This window comes from Phaethon aethereus (genome assembly GCF_964289735.1).
Source record: "Phaethon aethereus genome assembly, chromosome: 18".
Classification (NCBI taxonomy): domain Eukaryota; kingdom Metazoa; phylum Chordata; class Aves; order Phaethontiformes; family Phaethontidae; genus Phaethon; species Phaethon aethereus.
This window is the reverse complement of record NC_138594.1, coordinates 13,376,018-13,401,927: the sequence shown is the minus strand read 5'-3', so window position 1 is coordinate 13,401,927 and position 25,910 is coordinate 13,376,018. Positions and strand designations below refer to the sequence as shown.

The 25,910-nt window shown below is 42.3% G+C and overlaps 1 protein-coding gene across 2 annotated transcripts in view; it reads left to right on the top strand.

The window, feature by feature from the left end:
• The window catches only part of RPTOR (regulatory associated protein of MTOR complex 1), a gene marked incomplete at its 5' end in the record, with an annotated part of 156,046 nt that overhangs the window by 44,106 nt on the left and 86,030 nt on the right, over positions 1–25,910 (top strand). For both annotated transcript variants that reach the window (XM_082008349.1, XM_082008348.1), the window contains 3 exons: positions 4,635–4,781; positions 11,406–11,581; positions 19,335–19,394. In XM_082008349.1, the coding sequence (XP_081864475.1) occupies positions 4,635–4,781; positions 11,406–11,581; positions 19,335–19,394 (383 nt within the window). The remainder of the gene's footprint in view (positions 1–4,634; positions 4,782–11,405; positions 11,582–19,334; positions 19,395–25,910) is intronic.

Here is a 25,910-nt window from a genome sequence, read left to right as displayed (position 1 = left end):
AAAGTCTCCATTATAAGAGCACGAAGGCAGAGCTGAAAGGGACCTTGAGATTATCCAAGTCAGGGGCTAAAAGGAGTGAAACAGGTCTTGCTGGTGGATGTGGCATGTTACAGGCTGACCTGTGTTTGTCGAAGCAAATAAAATTTTTTGGATTTATACTGACTTCCCCTAGGGTGAGGCTGAGCACCTTTCTCCTGTTCCCTGGGGTGTGTGGTCCTGGTGAGACTGTCAGGCTGTTACCGAGGTTTTGGTGCAGGTGCTGCAGGAGAGTGAGGGCGGTGGGGCAAATGGGAGGTGCAACATCTGTTTTAATTCAAGGCTAGGAGACAGCAATGAATTTCAAGCACATTTCAATGTGCTTTTGTTCTTGGTCTGTAGATGCTAATTTTCCTCTTTTTTTTTTCTTTTTTTCCCCTCCCATAAAATTGGTGTGCGGCCATCACGGGGCTGATGACGTGGGCGGTGACAGAGGGGACTTCTCCCGCTGCGTCTGAGCAGCCAGCGCTGCCTCCCTGCGCGCCCGCAGCCCGGCCTGCGTTGGCAGAGCTGTACGGGCTGGTGCCCCAGCGCCTTCCGGCTGCCGGCGCCTGCTGGGACGTGCTAGCATGCTAGCATGTGCCAGCAGCCTATCAGAGACAGCAAATGGATGTAAGGGGTGTAGGAGCACTTTGTGCTGGAGAAAGCTCAAAGTGTTAGATCTTCATTAACATCTTCCCCTTAATTTCTCAAGAGTTGGTATTTTGAAATTAATTTAGACCTCTGCTCTTGCACAGTTGGTGCTCTGAACTGGTGTGTTAAAATGGTAATATGAGGAGAATGCTTCTCTCGTGTTATGTTACCTACTCCTCTGACAAGCTGCCTGCTTATGTAGCTGATCGAATTAGTTGACGAAGGGCCTGGCCGATGGACTGGCATGTTGCTGAGGGTGTCCCGGGAACACCCGGCTGGGTGCCCCGCTCCGGCTCTGCTGTTTCCCTGGCGGTGGGGCTGCGGCGGAGGGAGGCCCCTGAATTTGCAACTGATCTCTGCGCACTGTCAGAAGCCTTCCTTGCACGGCAGGAGTGTATTCAGGAGAGATTAAGCGTGGTATGTTCTGACAGGTAGATTAAAAAAGGTAAAACCTTCAGGAAGTATCACGTAGCCTGATCCACTTCAGCTGCACATCCCCGCCCCTGTTCAGTTAACAGTGTTCAAATGCTACAGGAAAGGTGCGTGAAAGCGGAAGGAGTACGGTACAGTTTGAATAAGGAAAGCTAGTAGCTAAACTAACTTGGTCTTTGAAAACCAAACCTGCCTTCTCTCCTGCAGACAGCTTTTCCTTGAGTTTAATTTTTTATTGATACTGACAAGTTGTGTTTGCTGTAGTAGAAATACCTCTGTGGTTACCTTCACCTTTCAGGGTTCACCTAGGAAGCAAGTCTACCCTTTTGATGTTTAATCTGGCCTGACAGATGAAGAGAACAGTAGTAAATAAATAATCTGATATTCATCTGCATTCATTTTATTAGAATTTAAACCTGACCTTCCATATATGCTTTGTAGAAAAGAAGATGGTAGCGAGGAGTGCCTCTGACTGCATTGCCTTGCAGCAGCGAGTGCGAGCGCGGGAAGGTGCCCGCTCCTCCTCCCCGTACCCTTTCTCCGTCCCTCGAAACACAGGCTTCAGAAATTGTTTCAGCTTCGTAACTTCCTGGGGTCAGAGACAGCATTAAGGGAGGCAGAAAGTGTTTCTGGTTGTAACTTTTTTCCCTAACTTTCACTCACAGCTGCTCAGCAAATGCAGTGCTACTCCAAGGCAGCACGTGAATGCGTTTCTAGTGCTTTAGTTTGTTAATTTTTGCTTTGCAGCTCGACAAACAAAACGTTCCTGAACTCTTTCGGTTAGAGAGAAAGTAAGGTATATAGAAAGAACTGGGGACAGATTCCTGCAGGTTCATTGCCACAAGGTTTGTTTCCTGAGATTTCTGATGGATTCAGAAGTTCAGAAGTCCCAGGACAGAAGCTGAACACAAGCACCTTCTGAGGAAGCTTTGTGGCTTTAGAGAAATCTCGTTAGAGAATACTCTTCAAGCATTGTTTCATCTTTGATAGGAAATGGAAAGAGAAATTGTACCATGCTTTGAATGGTATGATTATTTGAAAATGCCCTTTTCTTTGGGTCTGTTATGTCTTACTGTTGTACAAAAAGACATGAAATGTGTGCATTGTCAGAAGCAAATTCTGCTGCTAATACAAGAATGCAAAACAAAATGTGCATCATCATTGTGTTCCTTTTAAGTGCCTTGGAAGCTATTTGCATATCACTCATCCTGTCTGCAGCTCTGCCGAAACATCCTTTATTTGACCAAACAAGGGCCAGGAGCTGCAGTCCTCTTTCGTGCTGTAGAAGATTGCCGTGGCTTCTTGTTTCACACTGGCTGCTCTTGTTGACACACATTACAAGCCAGTACTTAATTATGGAATTGTACATCACTTTGCTGTAGGCTTCCTGCTCTGGCTTGCTGTACAGTATTGGTGTACAAAAGAAGGCTTGAGACACCTCGTAAACCGTAAATTTGGCATTATCTGGCGTTTTGCCAGATTTTGAAGATGCAAGAACATGTTTTTCATAACCATGTTGAGAGTGCTGCTGTATTAATAAGAAACAATGTTCTTTTTCTAGTTTTGCTTGCTACTATTTTCTGAGAAAATCCCAACATGCTTTCAAAAAAGTAAAAATTGAAAAACCTTGACTTCAAACATGCTTATTTTGAAGTTCTGGGGAACTTCTCTGCAAATCTGAAGAATGATTTTTAAAAAATATTTTTGAGTTGTTCATTAAGCAGTTGGTTATGAAACTTGTTAAAAATCAGTTTCTAGTGTAGTTTGTTGTTGTGTCATTCCTTTAAACAGTCACAGGGGGATGTTGGCAGTTGTGTTAACAGAGCAGAAACTTTCTTGCTAAAACCCAGAGTCAATACTGAGAACAAAACACACGGATAAGTTCTTTCATACTCACAGCCCCAGCATGGCAGAGGCAAGATGAGCAAGCATCAAAAGATCACCCTGAGCAGTCATGCTGGAAAACTATTATTTAACACTCCTTTTTTCTTCAAACTGTCTCATTTACATATCATTAGCAAGCTTGGTAAGTTATATGTGACCCCGACAGTAAAGTCGGAAGATAAAATTCTTCTGTTTTGAAATATAACAATATTAGTCAGAGATATAATCCAATCTTAACTGTAGCAATATGCATTATAAATATAAAATTAAAACAATGCATGCCCATAAAATCTCATTGACTATATGTGTCAGAGCAGGGTTTTTTTTTATATGCAACTTACTATGATTGGAATGTGCCAAAACTGAGTGGCGTCCTTAGAAAACGTCTGTGCCAAGGTTGAGTTGTTCATGTGTCGTTCTGTCCCGCAACAATTTGCAAAGCTCCTAGTTCCCTGAGACTTTGGGTTTTATAAACTATTTTTCCCATTAATTTTAATGAAACAACCGAAACTTTTATATATGGACAAAACTGGATTTTGAAATGGCTTACTATTTCCTACCTTATCTAACATATGGTTTATGATCTCTTCTGTCTTTATATATGCTGATACGTGTCCTTCAAAATTTGATTTTGGTAAGAATTTACTAGTTTTATTACAGCTATTTTAAGTCTCTTGAATTTAAATGGGTGTTACGATCCCATCCATCATTCTGCTGATGTTAATAGGAGCATCGCAGCTTTTACTGCAGGTTTTGGGCAGAGTTCAGTGCTGTAGGGACATGAACAGGTTGCCCTCTGGCTGCAGATGGGGAGGATTATGCAGTCAGCCGCTGTGTGTTTGGTAGTGCCTTGGCAGGCGCAGATGTCAGAAATCTGCTTTGGCTTATATTTTAGGTTCCACCACTTAGTTCAGGGTGTGGCCCTTCATAGCTAATTTTAAATGTCTGATTTTTGATCTTCCTTGTATTTTAAGAATCTTTTGCCCCTAATTGTTGGGGAGGGGCTAAGGTGGAAGACAAAGAACAAAATACTTCATATTTACAGAAACTGAGTTGTGGTACTTCACTTTGTAGAAGGCAGGCTGTGTGGTTTTAATTCTATTGGATAGTTCTGAAAGTTGCACGGAAGTTAAAGGCTGTAATAAAATCATGAAGCATCTCGTTAAAGTAAGATGGGGTAGCTGCTGATGGGCTACATAGCCTTAATTATCAATCTTGATTTATTGATGGAGTTTTCAGTTTAAGATATTTGATGTTAAATTAAAGACAACCGGTTTCCATCCTTTATCAGTGTTGCAGAAATTTGAGGCAAAATTGTACTATGAAATGCTGATTGGAGTTGTTAGCACGTATCAAAGCACTCTTTGCTGAGTTTTAGAATTTTAGTTTAGAGTTTAGCATTTCAGACAATACCACAATAAAATCTATTTGTTGTTTGTGTTGGAGTTGGGTTCATAGTCCTCATTATTAGTGGATGTTGATTGGTATTTGTATTGATCAATATGCCCAATGTTCAATCTAGGTTTTATTTTGTAATTTCAGAATTGGAAATTTTGTGTATATTTTATTATCTCACCAATGAAAGTTCTGTTGCTTCTCTGTCTCTTTGTAACTTGAGTGTTGGTTGTTTGTTTTTTTTCTTCTTATAGAACTATACTCAGTATATTCCTCTATCCATATATGACCTGCAAACTTGGATGGGCAGTCCTTCCATTTTCGTCTATGATTGCTCTAATGCTGGCCTTATCGTCAAGTCGTTCAAACAATTTGCACTACAGAGGGAGCAGGAGTTGGAGGTGAGATCACAGACTATTGCAAAGGTTTCATTTGTGTTTGTGCCCCAGGGTTCAGTTTAAGCTTGCTTTGCTATATACAGCTGAAAAATGTGCTTAAACTATGTTGGAAGGCAAATTAATTTGCAAATAATTTTGCCACTCCAATCTTTCTGGTTCAGTTTGCTATCCTATTAAACTTGGAATAATTTTTAATACAAGAGCTAATTAAATGGTAATGTTAATAGAATCAGTTTGTGCCCGAATGGTTTTCTCTGCTGAGGATAAATGCTGAGGTGAACTAGACATTTATTTTAGATGCAAGAGTCTAGTATCTGGTACGTATTTGGAGGTAGTTAGAGTTTTGTGCTGTTGAACTGAATGTGAAAATGGAAAACAAAATACCCTCCTGGTACACGGAGGGATTGTCACTGGTGGTTCCGGTTTCACAGACTGCTTAAGTTCAGTGTGTTTCTAATGAAAAGCTGTCTTTTGTTGCAAATGTAGTTACTAATTTATTGAAGTAAATCTGAAATGCAAAGCAGAAGGTAAGAAGTCAGGATTCTTTGTGCAGCAGCTTGGGATGGCAAGACTCCGCAGTGCCAGAAATTCCTGCTAGCTTTAGCTTACATAGAAAGCATGTTTTTTTAAAGATTAACTTCTTATACTCTCACAGTTCTAAGACATAGTATTTAGGAAAAAAAACTTCAGGCAAGGAATATTAATTAATCGGGCAACTGACTGTCAGAAATAGAACCTTCAAGCAGCTATTAACAGTATCCCTGGCTCTAATTCCTTTCATTCTAAATTCCACTTTTTGGAGATGCTTTTGTGGTGACTGTTTTGGCAGGTGGAAACTCAATTCTACCGAAAGAAACCGGTCTAATAGCTTGGTATATGTGGATCGTTTCATTATTCCTTCTCTTCAACCGGTGATAATGCCATACTTTGTAAAGATAAGAAACTTTGCAAAGTCTGTGGCTTGGGAAGAACATGAAACCGCAAGACACAGGTCGATAGTATTGGTAATAGATGCCTTTTGAAGGTTACCATCTTTTTAAGTCAAGGACAATGTCTGGTGGTCATATTCTTTTCTCCTTTTCCAAGTTTTTCATTGTGATTTTTTGGGAGCCTTTCCCTTTTGATTGTACAATGCACACTTCTGGATTTTTGTTTTGTTTTCTCATTCTGTTCCTAAGCAGATTAAAAATGAGCCTAACTTTACCTTCCCTTTCCCTGTTTTCTTAATGAATTTCCTTTTTTCCTCGGCTCTTGCTGAGCTCTAGAATGACTTTGAGGCTGTTCTGGAAGGAAGGCAGCCGCAGGCGTCTCTGTTGGTTTCTGCTGTGTGACAGATAAATTGCTCAGGTGAAGCTGGTGCAGGAAAAGCTCCTCTGCAAGTCAGACAAACCAGAATGCAGACAAAGACGGTTCGTTACAGGGAGAAAGATGAGCATGAGTAACGATGTCAGTCTTTATTCCAACAGAAATACTAAATTCCATTTGCTCTGGGTTTTTTTTATTATTTTGCAAAATATGTGAGGTTACATGGGAAAACTGCTTTAGCATTCCTTCTCTTTGCAACAGGTTAAAACAACCGGTTAATCCGATTATGAAAATACTTTCAGGCTTGCATGTCAACTTTCCATTCGCTACTGAAGACTTACTGAGATAACTGCTTATTATTAATAGAAGGCAGAAGACTTGGTAACAGAGACGGAAAAGTGTTTACAGTGTCATACAAAGTATGGATGAGAATTCGTTTGGAAAACTATAAATTATTGAATTGTTCAAATTCATGAAAAGTGAAGTAAAGCTGGGACTGGAACTCAAGAGGGGCTGCTGGAGTGATAAAGATAATTGTTAGCCCATTTTACTGGAAGGAGATTAGAGGAGCTTGTTCTCTTAGCCTAACAGGGTGAAGGCTGAGGGAAGCCATAGCTGGTTTGTTTGGGGTTCTTTTGGATCCTTTTTTTTTTGGATAGCACAGAGCACTGGACAGGTGCCATCAGATTATACATAGTTCCACCAGAAATGTAAAAATTAATTGCAACATATTTATAGGTATGTTTGCAACCCCATTATATTGGGTTTTCATTGTTCATAGAATATAAAGGCTGGTACTCTTTCTTAATGTAAAGTCTAAATCTTGTTCAGTCTCCAAAGAGAGGAAGCACAAAAAGAAATGATAACTTGGGAGTGATAGAAAAGCAGTTAACGCTTCTCTAAGATACCTGAGAAACAATGCTGTAGCACTGCATGGTACATTGTCTTCTTTAGAGACCTGCCTCCAAAAGAGCACTTGAGTAGTAAATACTTTTTTGGCCTTTTGTTCGTAAATAAAGTATGGCTCGTGCGTGTGAGCGAAGAGCTGTGTAGCTAGAAAGACGCAGATCAGTGTCAGTAAGGAGACGACTTTGTATACCAGCGGCAGGAATCTGTCCTATCCTATCCTGGTGGACAGGCTGCAATTGAAAATATTTTTTATCTGCCTTGGAGCGCCGAGCTCCGCTTGTAACCGGTGGTGGAAGTGACAGCACGGGATGCTCTTAAGCATCTAACGAGCTAGCTCTGATGATTCTGTGAGTCTATATAACTGCACTGTAATTCTGGAGAATTAAGCAGGCAGTTTAAGTGCGCTGTGCTAACAATGCTAAAACAGTAGGCTGGTTATTTCTGATTAATTTTCTGTGTAATCGTGACATTGTGTTTCCGCTGACTCATACTCGTTTCATACAGCAAAGGTCTGCCGTCTTAAGGCCACGTTTGAGAGACACAGAAGCGAAGGCTGAAATGTCTCCTGTATCTCGTGCAGCAAAGCACACATCTAACTCTTTGATTTTCAGCTTTATTGTTTGAATTTTTCGATGGCGTACCTTACAGTTGCCTACTAACTTGTGTTGTTCTTTGTGTAGGAATTGGGTCTTGCGGTGGGAGTGCCTGTTTGTTCTTGCCTCCGGCAGGGTACATGACTAACTAGTCCTAATTGGAGCTGAGGAACTCGCAGTTTTTATTTTTCCGTCTTCAACATTAATTCTCAGAAAATTAGCTGAAGGACAGCACAGCAGAATGTTATCTGGCATTAGCATCATGTCTGGGGGGAGAATTTTTCTAATCCACCATCTGCTGGGAGAGAGGAACATCTCCTTTTCTGTAGTTGCATTAGTGTCTTCCACAGGGAAGGAAGATTGTCGCAGGAGGAATTGTGTGAAGCTGGCAGGTCTGGTCAACACTCGAAATAACAACAGCTCCTAGTTTCTGTCTTAGGGCAGAGTTCCTCTCGAGTTTACCCTGAACATGTCTGTTAATTCAAAAAGGCTTGATTTTCTGTCAAGTGCTTGTTTCTCAGTCTAATTATGTAGGTACATAAATGTTTTTGGTAACAGTGGTTTAAAATACATCTGCTGTTTCCCGCGCTGTTAATTACAAGCGGTAATACTTGCAAATTCGGTAGCTGTTCCTCTGGATAGACAGAGCACTTACAAGTAGAAAACTCGAGTGCTCCTTAGTTTGGGCAGCTGTAATTTGTTTTCAGAACAAATTAATTACTACAAATTTACAGGAATGATAGCATATTTCTGTATAATTGATAAATTAATATTAACATTATTATTTTGTCTGAAAGGCTGTGGATTGTCAGTTGCCCTGAAATAACAATAAGTAACACAATAAGTACTCTTTTGATAGTAAGGAATTTTTGCTTACAGAGCTTACACAGGAAAATATGCATCACGTTGCCTTGAGACTGTGTTTCTGCTGGAAGAAGTTGTGAGTTAGTTATGGCCTGCTGCAAGGTCGTGTCTACTCGGTTGCTTACAGAAATGACAGATAGAAAAAAACAATTAAAGATTGTAGATAAATGCATAAAAATAATTTCATATATGGTAACTTTACGTAGTTTATTTACCATTCTTACAGTTGTGAGTGAGTACATTTTTGCTAATATGTTTTTTAATCTTTCTTTAGCCTTCTACTTATTCCATACCTTGCCCTCATAAAAAGTTATATTTATGAGGAAACCAAGCAGTCTAGAAAGCCTGACTTCAGTGGATGTTCTAAGGATGCAAAAGTAAATGTTCATAGTAGGCTTTACTTGACCCTCTTTTTTTTTTTCCTTTTTTTCGTCCTCCTTTCACACTTATTTTGTAAAAGCGTATTTTGTTACATCATTATCCCTAGAAGTCTGACAAGATCTGTAATTTCTAGCTGGTATACACTTTTTAGTTGGTAGTAGTTCATTTCCTAATGGACGAATATTTACACTGCATGTGTCAGCTTCTTTAGTTCGTCTTACTGTGTAGAAGCCAAGAGTTGAGCAGGTCTTGGAGTATGAGCTACTTCCGCATCAGAACCGAGGGGCACTACCAGACTATGACAAATGCCAAGTCATCAGTGTTTCACACTACTCAGAAAGCAGAAAATCCTCCTAAATGTACTTCCCACCTACAGAGCCCATTTATGAGGATGTCCAGAGGGCAAGTCTTTCATTAGGAATGAATAGCCATAGCTAAGCAGTTTGACTGCTTTATGTATATAAATCTGTGAAGAGCTAATGCTTTTCCACACTCTCTCATGCCTTTCTCCTGAAATAAAAGTATTTTAATTACCTTTTTTTTGTTATTAGCATACAGTTTAAGTTTTATTGAGAGTAAACATCACTAGTGTGTAGCTTCATTTCCACTCAAGGTATGACATGAATCTTTGCTGAAAGCAACACAACTCAACTGAAAGCAAGGATAGGTCTTAGCTAATTTGGACAATTTGAGAAAGCCGAAGTATGTCACTGCTGTCTCTGGGATTAGGGGGGAGTGGGGGGGGAAAGTATTTAAAGAATTGAAAAACTTAATAGGTTGCAGAAATTGTGAAAAAGCATCTGAAACTTCTCCACAGCTTACCAGGTTGCTTTGATAGACAGGAGGTATATGATTGTGCCAGGCTCTGGGTTTGTAACACGAGTATTCTGTTCCCCATCAACCCTTCTGGGACACCAAATGGATTTCTTCTTCAGAGAGACAGAATTTTTCACGTATAAAGATGGTAAAGAATGAGTTTTAGTCAGCTGTATTACCTTACTCAGCTGGCAAAAAAAAAAGAAACTGGCTGAAGTCTTGGTCTTTGAAAGATGGTACTTCTGTTATCTTTGACAACACAGCATATAGATCACTTTGATGGGTCTTTGCTTTCTAACTTGTACATGAACGGGCAGTGAAGGCACTGCATGTGTTACGTGTCTTTGCCCTGTTCTTTTAAGAATCTTTGAGTACCATGGATAAAAATTTTGTGTGGCTGAAGTATTTCTTTAGTTTACCTGTTTCAGAAAGGCACTGGAAAATTTATGTTTTTCATTCTGTGAATCACTAGTCTCAAAACCCATACTCCTAATCAAAATTTTAATTAGGAGTATCGCTGTGGTTTTGAGAAATGGGAATATCGGTATATATGGTATTTCAACTTCATAGACTGATGTTTGGACAGATTAATCGGTTGCCATAGCACAGGTCGGAATTTTAGAAACTCAACTCTTTCACAGCAGACGTGACCCTGATTTAAAAAAAGCGATGAATATGCCCATGTCTGTGTCTGCTCTGCTTCCCATTCTTTCTTGCCTTTTGAAAATTCATCTACAGCATGTGGAGTGAAAGAGTTGAATAGCATTTATGCAAAGCTGGTTCTTGTCTGCACAAATGCCATCGGACCAATGCAGTCCATCAGTCCATGGCTAGCGTGAAATCGGCACTAACACGTCTCTCAGTTCTGAGTATTTGAAACAGGTGATTATGCCCAATTAAATATAAACTACTCGAGTCTTGGAATAAGGTGTCCTGTTAGAACAGTTGTAGATCTTGAGAGGCAAAGACCTTACTTTACAGTTATTTTTCAGTGTAACACTCACTGCTTAGAGCAGAAATTACCACGTTTTCTCCATTCAGAGGAATATGTATAAGGACCTCAAACCCTTTTACTAAAGCATTGATTAAAACTTATATCTGCTGATATGTTAATATTTGCATTTGCAGAAGGCAGTGCACATTTCTCTTTCTGTTGGAAAATAGCCTCTCTACTTACACATGGTGATTTTCTCTTTTCCTTTTTCCATCTTGACCTTTTTGCTCTAGTGAAGTAGAAAGATGTATGGGGAGAGACACAGGGAGTTCAGTATTCTTCTGGCTTACCAGCAAGAATCGTCTTTATGCTCCGTGGCAGGAAACGCTGCCTAGTGCAGCCAAATGAATTGCATTTTTCCATTTGAAGCTCCTCTGCCATCTGTAGTGAATGGTTATGAGCCACAGGAAGGATGGGTTTTGCTCAAATGTAAAAGAAAGAATAATTAGCCCAACTTGCTTCTACCGTGCTTGATTCCATGCTGGCAGATGTGAACTGAAGACTCTGAAGTGGTGATGACAGTTCAGTCTGTTGCAAGTCGCTGTTTTTGGTGTGCGATATTGTTATGGTAGATACACTTAAGTATTGTTAATTATACGTGAGTTAAAACTATGGCTGGTGCTACCATAGTTGTAGATTTCTGTGAAACCAAAGACCCGTCGGACTTTGGACAGCTCGGACAGCTCTTCATTGGTTACTTTCGAAATGGTATAGGAATTAACTTTACTGAATTCACCAGCTGAGTGATTTCCTTGATCTCTCCAGGTGGCTGCAATTAACCCAAACCATCCACTTGCTCAAATGCCTTTGCCACCCTCGATGAAGAACTGCATTCAGCTGGCGGCATGTGAAGCCAACGAATTGCTACCCATGATCCCTGATCTGCCAGCTGACCTTTTCACATCATGCCTTACTACGCCGATCAAAATTGCTCTGAGATGGTGAGTATCTTCCTTGTTATTGAAAGCAAGTGCTTAATTTGTGTAGCTTGTCTGTTGAAGTGATAAATTTGTCAATCCAAATGCTTCATCTAACGTAAAGTTTCTCTGCAATATTGAATTACAGGATTTGAACTATGCATTTGGGATGGTGTTTTATTAATCAGAACTAGAAAGGTGAAAATATTGTTATCTTCTACTTATTACATTTTAGATTCCAGCTCAATATCTAGGTTTGCTCAGATTAAGGGATTTACTGTTTTGGGAATTAAATATCTGCTTCTTCAGAGAGCAGAAGTAGTACGTAGTGCAATACAACTTTTTGTAAATTGTCCTTTGTACAAATCATATTCCAAATATTGCAGTTGCAAGTTGCTGTAAATAACACAGTAGCATTAAATAATGCTGTAGTGAAAGAAATTGAGCAATAAACCAAAGAAAGATGTTATGGAGTGCCATACCAAGTTAATTGGGCAGAAAGATACAAAAGGCTGCTACAGAGATCGGAGCTTTCGAAGAGCAGTAGTTTTACCCAACATGAGAGAGGATCACTAGCAGTTGTGGTGCCAGCTGAGGACGTGGTGCGAGGAATCCGCGTGTGCACCCAGACACATAGCTCTGTCGATTCATTCCTATTGGCACGTTTCACTTGATCCTCTCAAGGTTCTGTGTAGTCCAAAATGAAAAACCTGAGGTCATTTACTTGACTAGGTTAAAACAGGCAGAAGCCTATAGGCATTGCAGACAACGCTAAGGAATTGAGTCAGTACAGCTTGAAGAGTCATTAGCTGTCTTTTGAAAATACTGTAATAACTTAGAGTTCTTGCACTCTTTCTGACTTACATAAGCAACAAACTGAGTTAATTTGCCCAAGTTCTGGCTTAGACACGTAGTGCCTTTGGCTGATACCTTTTGCTCATGTGGGGGACAGCGCAAGACCTGTTTAACTTTTTGTCTCGTTTTTGATTTCATGAGCTCACAGGGTATTTTCTCACGGAAGAGAGTCACAGCTTGTAAACACTGACAGAAGTCCTGGATAATTCTGAGAAGCAGGGAAAAGAGCTTCAGTGATGTTAGGAATATTTTCAAGGGAAGGTTTTGAGAGAGCTAAGGAGAAAATTATTTTTCTAACCCAGGTATCAGAGACCAGGAGACTGAAGTAATGGGAGAGTAGCCAAGGAATGGCAAACTTATTTAGAAGTTAGGCAGGTGTGTGCTCCTCTCAGCTTTAAAATCCTTTTCATCTTACTTTTTCCTCCTTCTGTTGTAAAAACAAAACATTGTGTTGTTTTTCTAAGGTAGCAGTCTGGTTGCTGTACTAACTGCTCATCAAAACTCACAAGTGAGCACTTGCAGATACGTAACAGAACTGAGCCTGCTGATTAGCCAGAGACATTTAATCTCCTTTAATCCTGAGAGAATGATGGGCTTCCCTTCTGGGACAGGTGAAAGGAAAGAGGAGGTTAACTTCCAATATAGCTGGTAATGTGACAGCTCTTCACCACTGAAGTGACTGCCTTGACATGGAGCCTTTGCTAGCTTGCTCGTCCTGATGCTGTGGTGGTGGTGGGCTGGCTCTGAACCCTGCCCGCTGTGTGAAAATTCTCAAGCTGCCTGCACAAATCCTTCTCTGTAAAAGCTAAGGAAAGTTACTAAGCAGCAAAATTCCTTTAGGGGAACTTTGAGAAATACAGTGTTTTATGACCAGGAAAATACGGTTGCAGGGAACTACTTTTATCAATGACTGCTACAGGATCCCTGCCATCCAAATGTGCAAGAGTTTAGATTTCTGCTAGTTATATATGGAGAAAGACTTTGAAATTTAACTGAACATTCCACCTGATTAGCTCAAGGCTAGCAGCAAGACTGAGTTCAAGTTCCAGGGAGAATGTTTTCACCAAAATACCACGTTACTGTGGAGAGAAGAGGGGGCAGACAACTGCTTTTCAGGGTGGATACACTGAGGATTGCAGTTACTCTGAATAATTTATTGTTATGCACGTGTGTTAAATCAATACCGTGCAGACACGGTGACAGCACTTAATTATTGTTGTTTTCACTAACTCATTAAATCTTTGTGGGAATCCCTGGCATAGGCTTTGATGTCTATTGAAGATTAACTGGTTTCTAGGAAACTGAAGTTTTGTAAGTGAAGTGAAAGCTATTGGCATTGGGACCTTCGGGTTCTCCTTCCCTTGCAATTACCAGAACCATACTTCACAGTTTGTGCCATACTTACAGAGCCTCAGCATTTTCACTTTAAGAGGGGTTTTTCTGGTTGGGTTTTTTTCTGCTTGTTTGTTTGGTGGTTTTGTTGGGTTTCTTTTTGTTTTGTTTTGCAAGTCCCCTACAAACGTTTAAACTGCTTACACAACAGTGTTTAATGCACAGCTTATATATACTCAAAAAAGATTTTTTTTTTTGCTATTATGATCTGTTAGGATTTTTCTGTTACAGAAACATAGAATCACTAAGGTTGGAAAGGACCTTCAAGATCATCAAGTCCAACCATTAATCCAGTGCCACCGTGTCTCTTAAACCATGTCCTGAAGCGCCACATCCACACGTTTTTTGAACACTTCCAGAGATGGTGACTCCACCACCTCCCTGGGCAGCCTGTTCCAATGCTTGACCACCCTCTCGGTGAAGAAACTTTTCCTAATATCCAATCTAAAGCTCCCCTGGCGCAACTTGAGGCCATTTCCTCTCATCCTATCACTGGTTAGTTGGGAGAAGAGACCAACCCCCACCTCACCACAACCCCCTTTCAGGCAGTTGTAGAGAGCGATGAGGTCTCCCCTCAGCCTCCTCTTCTCCAGACTGAACACCCCCAGTTCCCTCAGCTGCTCCCCATCAGACTTGTGCTCCAGACCCCTCCCCAGCTCCGTTGCCCGTCTCTAGACACGCTCCAGCACCTCAACGTCCTTCTTGTAGTGAGGGGCCCAACACTGAACACAGGATTCGAGGTGCGGCCTCACCAGTGCCAAGTACAGGGGCACGATCCCTGCCCTGCTCCTGCTGGCCACGCTATTCCTGATACAGGCCAGGACGCTGTTGGCCTTCTTGGCCACCTGGGCACACTGCCGGCTCATGTTCAGCTGGCTGTCGACCAGCACCCCCAAGTCCCTTTCCGCTGGGCAGCTCTCCAGCCACTCCTCCCCAAGCCTGTAGCGTTGCATGGGGTTGTTGTGGCCGAAGTGCAGGACCCTGCACTTGGCCTTATTAAACCTCATACGGTTGACCTCTGCCCATCGATCCAGCCTGTCCAGATCCCTCTGCAGAGCCCTCCTACCCTCCAGCAGATCAACACTCCCACCCAACTTGGTGTCACCTGCAAACTTACTGAGGGAGGACTCGATCCCCTCATCCAGATCATCTATAAAGATATTGAACAAGACCGGCCCCAGAACCGAGCCCTGGGGAACACCGCTTGTGACCAGCCGCCAGCCGGATTTAACGCTGTTCACAACTCTCTGGGCTCGGCCGTCCAGACGATGTTACTTCATCCCCATGGGAGCGTGGCTGAGGGGGTGATCCGGGCAGGCTCTCAAGCAGAGCTACGCCTGGCATAAGCACGAGAGATTCTCAGAGTTGTGTCGTATGTGTGTGACAGGAAATGAGTTTGTAAAAATGCAGCTCAGAGGAAGGATTTAAAACTATTAACCTCCGCTGTTCTTGGGGCTGATGCTGGTAGATGCCAGGCGAATGCCCGGATAGTAAAGCGTTTCATACTGCCTGTAATCCACACAGAAAAATGTCTCCCCTAGTCTCTGATGACAGTGATGCTCCTTGTGTATTCCCTATTCCCTGCCAACTGGCATTGTTATGGTTGTGTTTTTAGCCATGCAAGTCCTGTACGTAATAAGCGCTTGCTTGCGGAGCATTGTTATTCACTGCTGTTAAACGCAATAGTTGCAAAGCCAGACCCTCCTCCTGCATTCCAGCTGTTTGATGCAAACTGTATGTTGGTGTCCTAAAGCAGGCAGTTAACCAGAAATAAAGATGTAAACCTTTGCCATTAAAAGTTCTCTTTTACTTCAGTCTAGCCCTTTTACTAAGGCGGATCCAGAACCCTGCAGAATTGCTTTTGAAATAAAACATTTTTGCAATTCTGCACTGACAGGCTAATGACATTTCATATACTGAATTTATGGGCAAATAAAAGTTTGATGATTAAATTCCTATACATCCCATTTTGTGCTCTGTATTGTAAGTAAACAACTGATGGACAAAATCCCTTATCAAATGGGGTGGCAGCTGCACCCACTTCAGTCTAGTTTCAGGGGAAGAAAAAATGATGCTGGTAAGAGAAACACAGGTCAGTCGTGCCGTTCAAATGTGGTGCGTGAAACTCTTCACGACAGTCTGACAAGCCCAGTAACCCGGCGTGTGAGTTCTGGCTAACTTGATACCGATTGTCTTCATACGCAGTGACTGTTGTGAGCTGATGTATTCCAAATACAGGTTGTAACTATATATAAGTATATATGAGGCATGCTTAAAGATGAGCCGTAAGGATTATTGGTCTTGACTGATAGGCAGGAATCGGGAAGTGGATGCAGGTGGTGCAGAAACAGGCAGAGACTAGTACGTGTTTGGTGCGCTGTTCTACGCGGATCTCTGTGGCTCGCGCAAAAGGCAGCTATCGGAAGCCGTGATCAGTACTGCATCATATGCTTATGTTATCATCAGTCCCTTAAGACATAAAGAAGCTGCAATTATATTTTCAGTTTTACACATCAGCGAGAAGGCTGTCCTTGTCTACATTTTCTTAAGGACCCTACGTCTTTGAACCCTGAATTCCCACTTACAAGAGTAATAGGGCTCCTGAAAAGTGCTGGAAAACCCCCAAACCAAAAAGAAACAAAAAGTTTGGGAACTGCTCAGACTCAGGAATTTCAGAGATACAGTTTGTACATCAGAATCCAAATATAGCAAGCTTGTAAGCGCATGGAAAAAAGAGCGTGACCTGTTACAATTGTGGGTCAATTAAAATAAACATTTGAAGTGTGAGTTTGGAGGTTTTTGTTGGTTGGTGGGGGTTTTTTTTTCCCCCTAATATATTTATTTTGCATTTCTCCTTGAAAATTTAGGGGTTAACTGAACTGATCCTCTGTCCCAAATTTAATTAGAGAAACTAAATTGAATTTCAAAATATTCCTGTCATACCTGAGCAGAACCCAGCTGAGCATTGTTATGTGTATTTCTGGTTTTCTTTATTGCCTGGCACTTACTGATATGTTTACGTGCAGCTTTAACATATCTTGCCTGATGTTGTGATGATGACACCAGCTATCGCTTGAGACATCACATTTAGAGCCTTGGAGTGATGAACGAGGGTTGCAGATACAGGATGAGGAACATTTTGTTTACGAGTACATTTTCTTGGCAAGGAGTGGTCGTTAGAGAGGAAATGCAGATAGTGTGCTACCGGTTAAGCGGGGTTTTAGTGAACTAATCTTTTTCAAAATGCTCAGGGCGTTGCGGGTGCTGGTAGCAGGCCCAGTATATACAAAAGTGGAACCGTTGCTGCTTTACTCCCGTGCTGGTGAGTATCAGACAGACCCATGGTCAGCGCAGAAGGGCTGCTCTTTCACTAGTCAAATGCAACCTGGTTTTCTTTTGTCATCTTTGAGGAGCCACGAGCCCGAATGAAGTAACTGAGATCTAAGCTTATTTACGTGTTGCGCACAGTGCAATCCTAGCAGCTCCCCGAGGGAGCGCGGAGCGGCGGCAGCAGAACGCCTTTGGATGTGAGAACAGCGGCCTGGAGCGGCCCCTCGGAGCTGTGCCCGTCCTGCTGCCGCAGGGGAGGCTTGGCGCAGCGGCGTTTCCCCGTTGCGTCTCCTGGAAGTCTGCGTGTGTGGGACAGGCTCTCTGCTTCCAACCCGACACGCTGTAGTCAGAAGCCTGGCGCTTAGGAGAAACCCTCGCAGAAGGGAGGCTAAGGTATCGGTTTGCCCGGTGGCAGGGGCCCTCCGCGGCCAGGCGAGAGCCCGCGCGCCGATTCCCGGCCTCTTGCCGCCTGGCCTGGAGCGGACTGGCCGTGCTGGGCAGGGTGAGGATGCTCATCCTTGTCTGACGTTGTGTCGTTGCAACAGTGTGCAGTGCTGCCCTGTTAACCTGGGAGCCTGTAAAACGTTGCTGGGTGGGTGAGGTTCGGTCAGATCACGGCCCGGATGAGAGGCTTCCGAAGTAAATACAAAATACTGTGTGGCGTGGTGATAGGTGGGACTCGCTTTTCTGTGTAGAAAAGCAAACGTGTAACAGCCAGAGTTGTGCTGGCTCTGTTACGTCCTCTTCCAGACGTGTCGTAATGTAGAGGCATTGAGCAGCCGCGGTGGAAAGTCTTTCTGGCATCCTTAGTCTGTGGGGAGACTCCAGCCTGATTCCAATGACCTAATTCTGCCGTGCTGAATCCTGCCTGCAGTTTTTGTTTCGGAAGGGTATTTCCCTGTGTGGTTCTGCAAAGCAGTGCTGTAAGATTTTTATATTTTAGCAGATTGTATAGGGATCCCACTGTAGTGTTCATAGATAGCTTTATGACTGTTTTTTTTTTTTTTTTTGTTATGATGGATGGCGCACGCATCGGAAAAGCAGCCTGGAGACCACTTAGATTTTCAGACCCCATCCCTGTTCTTGGCAGTAATGGGTATCCTGCAAGCAGGGGATGCCATAAGAAAACTGGAGGGTCCTCAAGATTTCAGGAATGGGCTCTGCACATCTTGTTTTTAAAGAAGTAATTGTTCTCTCCTTTACCTGGGAAGAGCCTCTTGGATGTGGATGTCGTGGCTCTGGTGAAAGGAGGGGCTGCTGCTGCGGCAGCTCCGGCTGCCGCAGGGTGCGGGAGGTGGGTTTCCTGGGCAGCCGAGCCCTCCCGGTACCTCACTGCCCGCGGAGCTTTCTGTTCCTGCGCGGAGTGAAGCGTAGGGGTTAAATATCAACTTATGTTACACTGATGGGTAAATTCTTCATTAAACAACAGTGAGTGGATTTCTGGTGGGCTGGGAAGGTAGTGATACCACGGAGGAAGTAATTTCTCAAGTTGAATTTGCTGGTTTTTCTTCCCAGTTATATTGTTTCCCACTTTTGTCCTCTGGGCACAAAGCGTATCCAAGAGTTTTGGAGGAAGGAGTCAAGTGCTTGGAAATGCGCCGACAGTCGTGTTGTCTTCCCACACTCGCTTGGGTTTATCAACTCCTGGGATTTTCTAGGCATGGCGAGTGGTAGCGCTAGCTGCGTTTTCCAGGGCCGGTAGTATTTGTAATGCTGAGGAAATGGAGTCAGCACTTTTTTTTAATTAAATAACTGAGGTGTTTGAACTTGATGCATCCCTCTCGTTCCCTCCCTTTCTCACTTTCCTGCCTGCAGTGCCAAATCTCTTCAGGGAAGCCCAGCCAGCACTAATCATTATTCCAGGAGCATAAACCTCCTCGGCTCTCGTGTCGTCTTGCTCCTCCCGAGAGACCGTGCTGGATGACTGCGAGCCCTTTTCCCCCTGCTGTGTGTGGGGAAACTCATCACTGTGACAGTTACAATACCCAGTTTTGACACCTGACGATGGAAATCGCCGCATAATCATGAGTGTGACAAATATTGAGGGCCTTGTTTGATTCTTATTACGCTGTGGCAAAGTTTTCTACCCAAACACCATTTTAAAAGCAGAAGCACTGTAATAAGGAAACCTCCTTCCATATTCTTTCCTTGTCATTAAGTATTCAATTAGTGTTTTTTATTTTTATTCTCTTCTCCCCAGGTTCTGTATGCAGAAGAGTGTCAGACTGGTGCCAGGAGTCACACTGGATTTAATAGAGAAGTAAGCCAAATTTTATGATTTTTTTTTTTCCTGCTGCTCTTAATTTCTTCATTGTTTCTAGCATTTCTCTTGTTTGTCTGTGAGGAAATTTCTTTGGAAAGCTTTTTGCAGAGTCTGTACCTACAGTATTTGTCATTTCTTGCCTTACCGTGCATTGCTGAAATAAGCAGTGGCCATAAAAGTGAGCAGTTGCTCGTGGAGCGGCACCGTGGTGAGGAGTTACGGCTGCCCTGGGCTTTGCTCGGCTCGGTGAGTTCAGAGTCCAGTAGCTTTCACCGCTCGCGCTGTCATCCTGGACTAGCCAGAGAAATGGCAACTGCAGACACAGATTGTAGCCATATTCCTGCAAGTTCAGCACTGAAAAGCCGCCTGTGTGGCTCATTTAAGCGTGGGTTTTGCCCACGGGAGCGTCCACAGAGGAGACGTGCTTGTACACCCCCCACGTCACCAAAACCAACTAATGAACAGAAAAACACATAACCAAAAATACTTGGTTTTCACTTCATCACTATGCTGTCCTACTGTTCTTTGTATGATAGTGTTATGTTTCAGACTTAACACCATTGAAACATGTTAGATCCTTTCATCCAAGCAATATTTGAGCATAATTACTGGTTCTCAAGCAGCTGAGGCAAACTGATTAACCAAGATAAGTATTCTTCAAATTCTGCTTCAGTTTGTCCAAAGAGGGTAGACTTTGAAATAATAATTGTCCACTGTAGTCTTTGCTGGTTTTTAGGGGTTTTTGTTGGTTTGATTTTAAAAAAGGGAAGCATATTCTTAACGACAGGGCAGTAGATGCTTGCAGCCGCTAGGTGCAGGAGTCCCGTGCTCCCTGCAGGTTGTCTTTGAATGCCTTGTTCTTGGAACACTGATACACACAAACTGTCTGGGAATGCTTAATTAAAGATCATTCATTCATTCGATTTCTGAGAAATTTTGACTCTAGAAACACTGTTGAAATTAATTAGAACTCTTCTGACACATGGATGTCCAGATTCCAGTTTTCATCTTTTGTCTAAGATGAAAACTGTGGAATTTGAAGAGCATCCTGAAAGGGGTTAGGAGAACAGGAAGCGTGAATTCTTAATAGAAATACATTATCATACTTCCTTGTTTTTTAATAAGCTTCTGCATGGTGTAGTGGAGTGCAGCAATCATTCATTGCTTGTGCTGCCAATGGCAAATTATCTGTTACAGCAGAAGCAATGAGGATAAGATTGCATCAGCGAAAATTTCTTGTTCAGTTTTTGCTTTAGTAAATCATCCGCTGTTAACTTGCATGTTTTACATTCAGATGAGGTTAAAAATGCTTCTCAATGCTACTAGCTCTTCCACAATATGTATTTTAGAGTAGTCGAGTGCCTCAGTAGTATGTAGGTATTTAATCATGCTAATTTTATATGTGGAAGTTTGATTATCCTATTTCATTTCAGTTGGGGAAGCTAAGCAATGATTCTTGTAAGGCTGTATTTCAGAGGCACTAATCTTACCAAAATAAAAAGAATTTTTCAGTTTGCAGCTAAAGTAATAGAGGCAGGACCCCAGCTCTGTGTTAGAGCCCTCTTCAGAGCTGCGTCAGTCTAGGAAAAGGTCCACCACTGCGTCTTGTTTTCTCTGAAAGATGTTGTGAAATGTGGTGGGGTTTGGTTTTCTTTTGGTTTTAAGGAGATGAGAAGCAGGAAGCAAATCTGCCCAGGGGTTAACCTGCCTTTGCCTACGTACTCAGACGTGCGCTAACAGGCTTTTTTGGCATGAGAAGGTTAGATGGTCCTGAATTTAAAAGCTATTTAGTGGGGGAAAGTTGTGTAGTTCCCTGCCTGTTGTTTAAATGGGCAGAGTGAAGGGGATGTTGTTTTGGCCGTCTCTGGCTGTTGGACAGCAAAGGTAATCAGAATTTCTTCCTGAACTGATGGGCTCATCATTAGTGCGGACTGAGATCACCTCAGGCCACTGGATAAATGTGTTCCAGAACAATGACTATATTATGTTAATTGCAATTAACATATTGCTACAAGAGTGTATCTAATCAAAGAACATATGGCAAGGGTCAATGAAGGTCTGAGCCAGGTTGCTCTAGAATCGGCTTCAGTGAACACTCAAATGTGCTGCTGAGGGTTAAATACTCTTTAAATAACAGTTTACTGGCAAAAAAAGAATTTTCTTCAGTATTCTTGATTCTTGTTGGTAATACCACAGCACACATGCATTCTTTAAAGGCTGTCTTCACGGAAAGCATGCCAGAAGTAAGTTCCTGTGGATATCAAATATTTAACCCTCACCATCGTAATCTGCTATATATATCAGTTGTAGAAAACATGTATTTTTTATTACAGTCTCAAGATAGGCCTAGAATACTTCCTGCATTGCCTATATGTATATTGTAATTTATTATTTGGTTGTCTTTTAAAACTGGGCTAAGACCTTATATTGCAATTAAGCTGCAGATTTTGAGATGAAATTAGGCTGCGCCTTCTTTGAAGGGCTCAGATTTCTAATTATCTAGGCTAAACCAGCATCCTGATTAATAGATGTGTAGTGTATTCTGATGTGCGTTTACGTTACAGATCTTCTGAGATGAAGCCAAAATAATCCCTAGATTAGAAAGAAAGATCTTTGCTGGAGCCAGACAGTAGAATGTAAAGAAAAAAGGAAGGAAAATTAAGTTGTTGGAGTATTAGGAATTTAGGAACCTCTGGCTGCCAATTCGTAAGACTTTTCAGTGGCAGCATCGATGTCGGGCATTCCTACTGCCTTGGTTGCTCTTTTCTGCTTGATCACAAGCCATCCTGTCATCTGTGCTGGCACAACTTGTTGTGTGGCTGCTGAGTGAAAGGAACTGGGGCTTTGTTCTGCTTTTAAAAAAAAATTTGGAAAAAAAAACCCTAAGGAATGGTTTAACTTGGTGTAGGGTGGGAATACAAAGCTGGTGCTGAGAATCAGGGATGTACAAGAATGCTTTAACCTTTATTGCTGCATTAGGCTTCCTCTCCTGAAATCACCTCTGGGGAGAGCAAGAACGGTGTATTGCTTTGCTGGGATTTTTTTCCCTGGGCCCATCCTGCAGAGGGAGGGAATTCTTTAAACAAAAATCCCAGTGACCCGAGAGCTGTTTGTGCTTCTGCTGGGGCCGCTTAGAAGACAGCCTTTTCAAATGACCACATGAATATGATACCACGGCTCACTTTTGCAACTGAAAAGGAGCCTAGTCCCTTGCTGTCAGGGTTTTGTGACAAAGGACCTTTTCTGAATGTCAGCTCTGAGTCACGGAGGCAAGCGCAGTGTGGGAGAAATTTGTCTTGCTGCAGCGTGTGCTGTTGCTGTTCTGAGAGCAGAGAGACCATCTCTAGGCTGTCATTCATCAGCACAAAATCCATTTATAAAAATCACTAGAAATAACAAATTTGAGATTAAAATTAATTTTGTTTCCTCTTTAAGTATTGTCAAATGTCACAGACTGGAAATTATTAACGTTTTAATGTCTGTTGATTATTGATGAGTAATGGTTCAGTAGGAGCCAATTTAAAGACGAAGTGGGAAAAATAAAATCCCAAGACATCACACAGCAGAAGTAATGTAATTGGAGAAAATGTAGAAATTATACTGTAATATAACAAATACCTTTGGTGCATACCCTCAGAACTTGGCTAATCAGTTGCCTTCAGGATGGTAAATTGGAGGGTTGGTGAAGTAGAGCAGCTGGTTATTACCATAATTTTTTTTTCCCCAGGTGATCCCAGTAGCAAATACCAGCTAGTCCAGTCTCTCTTAGGAAACCTTCCGCTGCCAGGCTGGCACGAGCACCTGTGGTGGCTGCAGGGGTCTCGGTGCCGTCGCCCGAGGGGGGCCGGGCCAAGAGCAGCAGCTCAGGCTGTGGGCGTTGGGCTAATGGGGGGTGCGCGGAGTGCCCGGGTCCCCGCTGCCCCGGACCCCGCTCGGGGTTGAGCGTGCATCGCTTTAGTGCTCCCCCCTCCAAGTGAACGCTTCTTGCCGACTTCTTGAAGTGAGCGCATCAGGCTTGGAAGCGAGTTCGTTGTGCGGAAAAGGATTGGTAATGATGGCTTGAAAAAGCCAGAAGGACAAAAACTGTCCAAGTATGGTGACAATCTTACAGACTGTACTCGTGTTTAAATAAATAAAATTGTTGTTGCTGTGAAAGCAAGTGAGACCGAATGCCAAATAGAAGTTGTATTTCATCAAGATACAACATTGCCTTCTAAAATACGCTGCCTACCTGGTGCGAGGAAATGCTGGCAGAGGGGCTGGTGTTTCGGCTTGGCAGAAATCAGCAAGATTCATAACAAGGTGGAGAAAGGCGTTTGTTTAAAAGAAAGAAGTCCTGTGGCATTCAGCAGGACTAGACGGGGGCAAATACTGTTGCCTCTTGGGCAAGTGACTAAAGGCGGTCGAAGGCAGACGGCTGGTTCTGGTGTTGGCAGGACCGTGGTCTTTCTGTAGCAGGTCTCCATCATCACAGCTGTGATGATGTGAAGTTAAGATGTCTTTGCAGATATTCAATCAGCCGTGTGCCAGTCCAGATTCTGAAATACTGTAGCATGGTTTTTTGATATGTATTATTTTATTAATAGTGTGTGGGGGAAATAGAATTCTTAGTTTGCCTTTGGACCTAGGTTAGGTAGCCTTCAGCCCCTTTATTTTCTTCTAGAAAATTCAGTAGAAGGTGTCAGAGCATATTTCAGAAAGTAAGTGTTTTAGTAAGTATTCTTAGCCACGGTATAACAGGGATGCTCTGCCACGCTACCTCCTGGTAATATATGGCTTATTAGTACTTGCATTGAGGAAGAACTCTGCTTTTGAAGATGTTATTCTGAAAAATTTGTGTTCCATAATAAATCTGGTTTTATTGAAATGGCGTATGTAATTTTATCACCATTGTTACAGGGTATCAGTCTCTAGCGTAGGCAAAGGCGATGGTAAATACAAAGTGAAGATCATACTCAAAAGGATGGTTTTCATGGCAACATTTCTTTCATATCTTTATACAGAGAGATGGCAGGATTGAATACTAGTGTACAAAGCTTCACGGCACTCTCAAACAAATCATTTAAGAACCTGAAATGTTTTGTCTTTCTCAAGTAGTTTGCCTCTGTCTTTCTCAAGTAGGTTTCAGGAGCCCAATCACAGCACGCCTGTATCATTCATGTTATTTTGTGATGAGGGTGTCGTGGTTTAGTCCCAGCCAGCAATTACGTTGTCTTTGGGGATAGTGTTGTCTGTGGGCATGTTGTCTTTGAGCACATTAACTGTGTTGATCCTGTCTAAGCAGCTCTTGCCATTTCAAGAGATGTCCACAGCATGTGTCCTGCCTGCATTACTGTTACACCATTTTCTATGCTATACGCTCTCTCTTTTTTTCCTGAAAGAGTGAAAAGTGAAACTTACTTACGTTATTTTCTTTTCCAAAACTAAAATTATTGTGAATGTTCGGAGGTGTACATCAGTACCAAAGCATCTCGTTTTCTGAAGTCTAAGTATGATACTGCATATCCCAGTGTTATCTATTTTATATTCCAGAAGTAGAGGTAATGATGGAGCCTATCCAAAGGGAAAACCTGGCATCCTTTGAAGTAAACGCTTCTCCTGTAATTAAAGTGATTCATGGGATTTTGCTAAATTTCTGACAAGGACATTGATGGTTACACCTAGCGTGAGCTCTTTAGTGACCCTGACATTTTGTAGTCCTCACTTTTCACAATAGACTGCCGTGATTTAGGTCTCTGTAAAGGCGTCTGTCAGGAAGCTCATGGAGGAAGCAATTGAGAGTCCGGAGATGTTAAACTGCGGCGAGCAGCTGAGACAGCCTGCCCTTTTTTCCTTTTCTTCCCCTCCCTCAAAAATAGTTTTCACAAATGAGGTCTGCTTTGTCCTTACTGTCAGAGGCTCTCGCTGATTGTCAAAGCAAAATGTGAAAGACATCAGAAGGGATACCAAGACGATAGCAATATCCCGTGTGGGGACAAATGCTTCCTGGAGCCTTGCAGTGTTCTGGTTATGTAGACGCATGCCCAAATAGAAATTAAAAGAAGTTTTAGTTTATAGCCACAGGTTGGATTTGAAAGAGCATGTTGTATGAGCAAAATGTACTCGCCCCGAAGTATTTTTTCTGAAAAATGACAGTAAGTAAATTTGTGTAGTGGAATTCTACAAAAATAACAAAAGTAAAGTGACCTCTACTTCTTTGAGAGATACGTGTGATGTTTAAAAAAAAAAAAAAAGGCAGAATGGGTTATTTCAAATAAACCTTTATAACTGTGTGAAGAAACAAATAGGAGATTGCTGTGTCTCTCTCTTGTGACTTTCTAGTATATGTTGTTGGTTATTTTAATGTAGCAACTCTCCTAACTGGAGTGGAACGTTGGGGCCTCAGAGTTTTAGTGCATGGAGGTGGAATTCTGCTGATGTGTTTAATTGATGGTCAGCTGGTTCACTGTCCCTATCATCAGAGTATGTTCAAATGCAATCTGAGAGTTAAGAATCACTCTTCTGTTGCCTTTG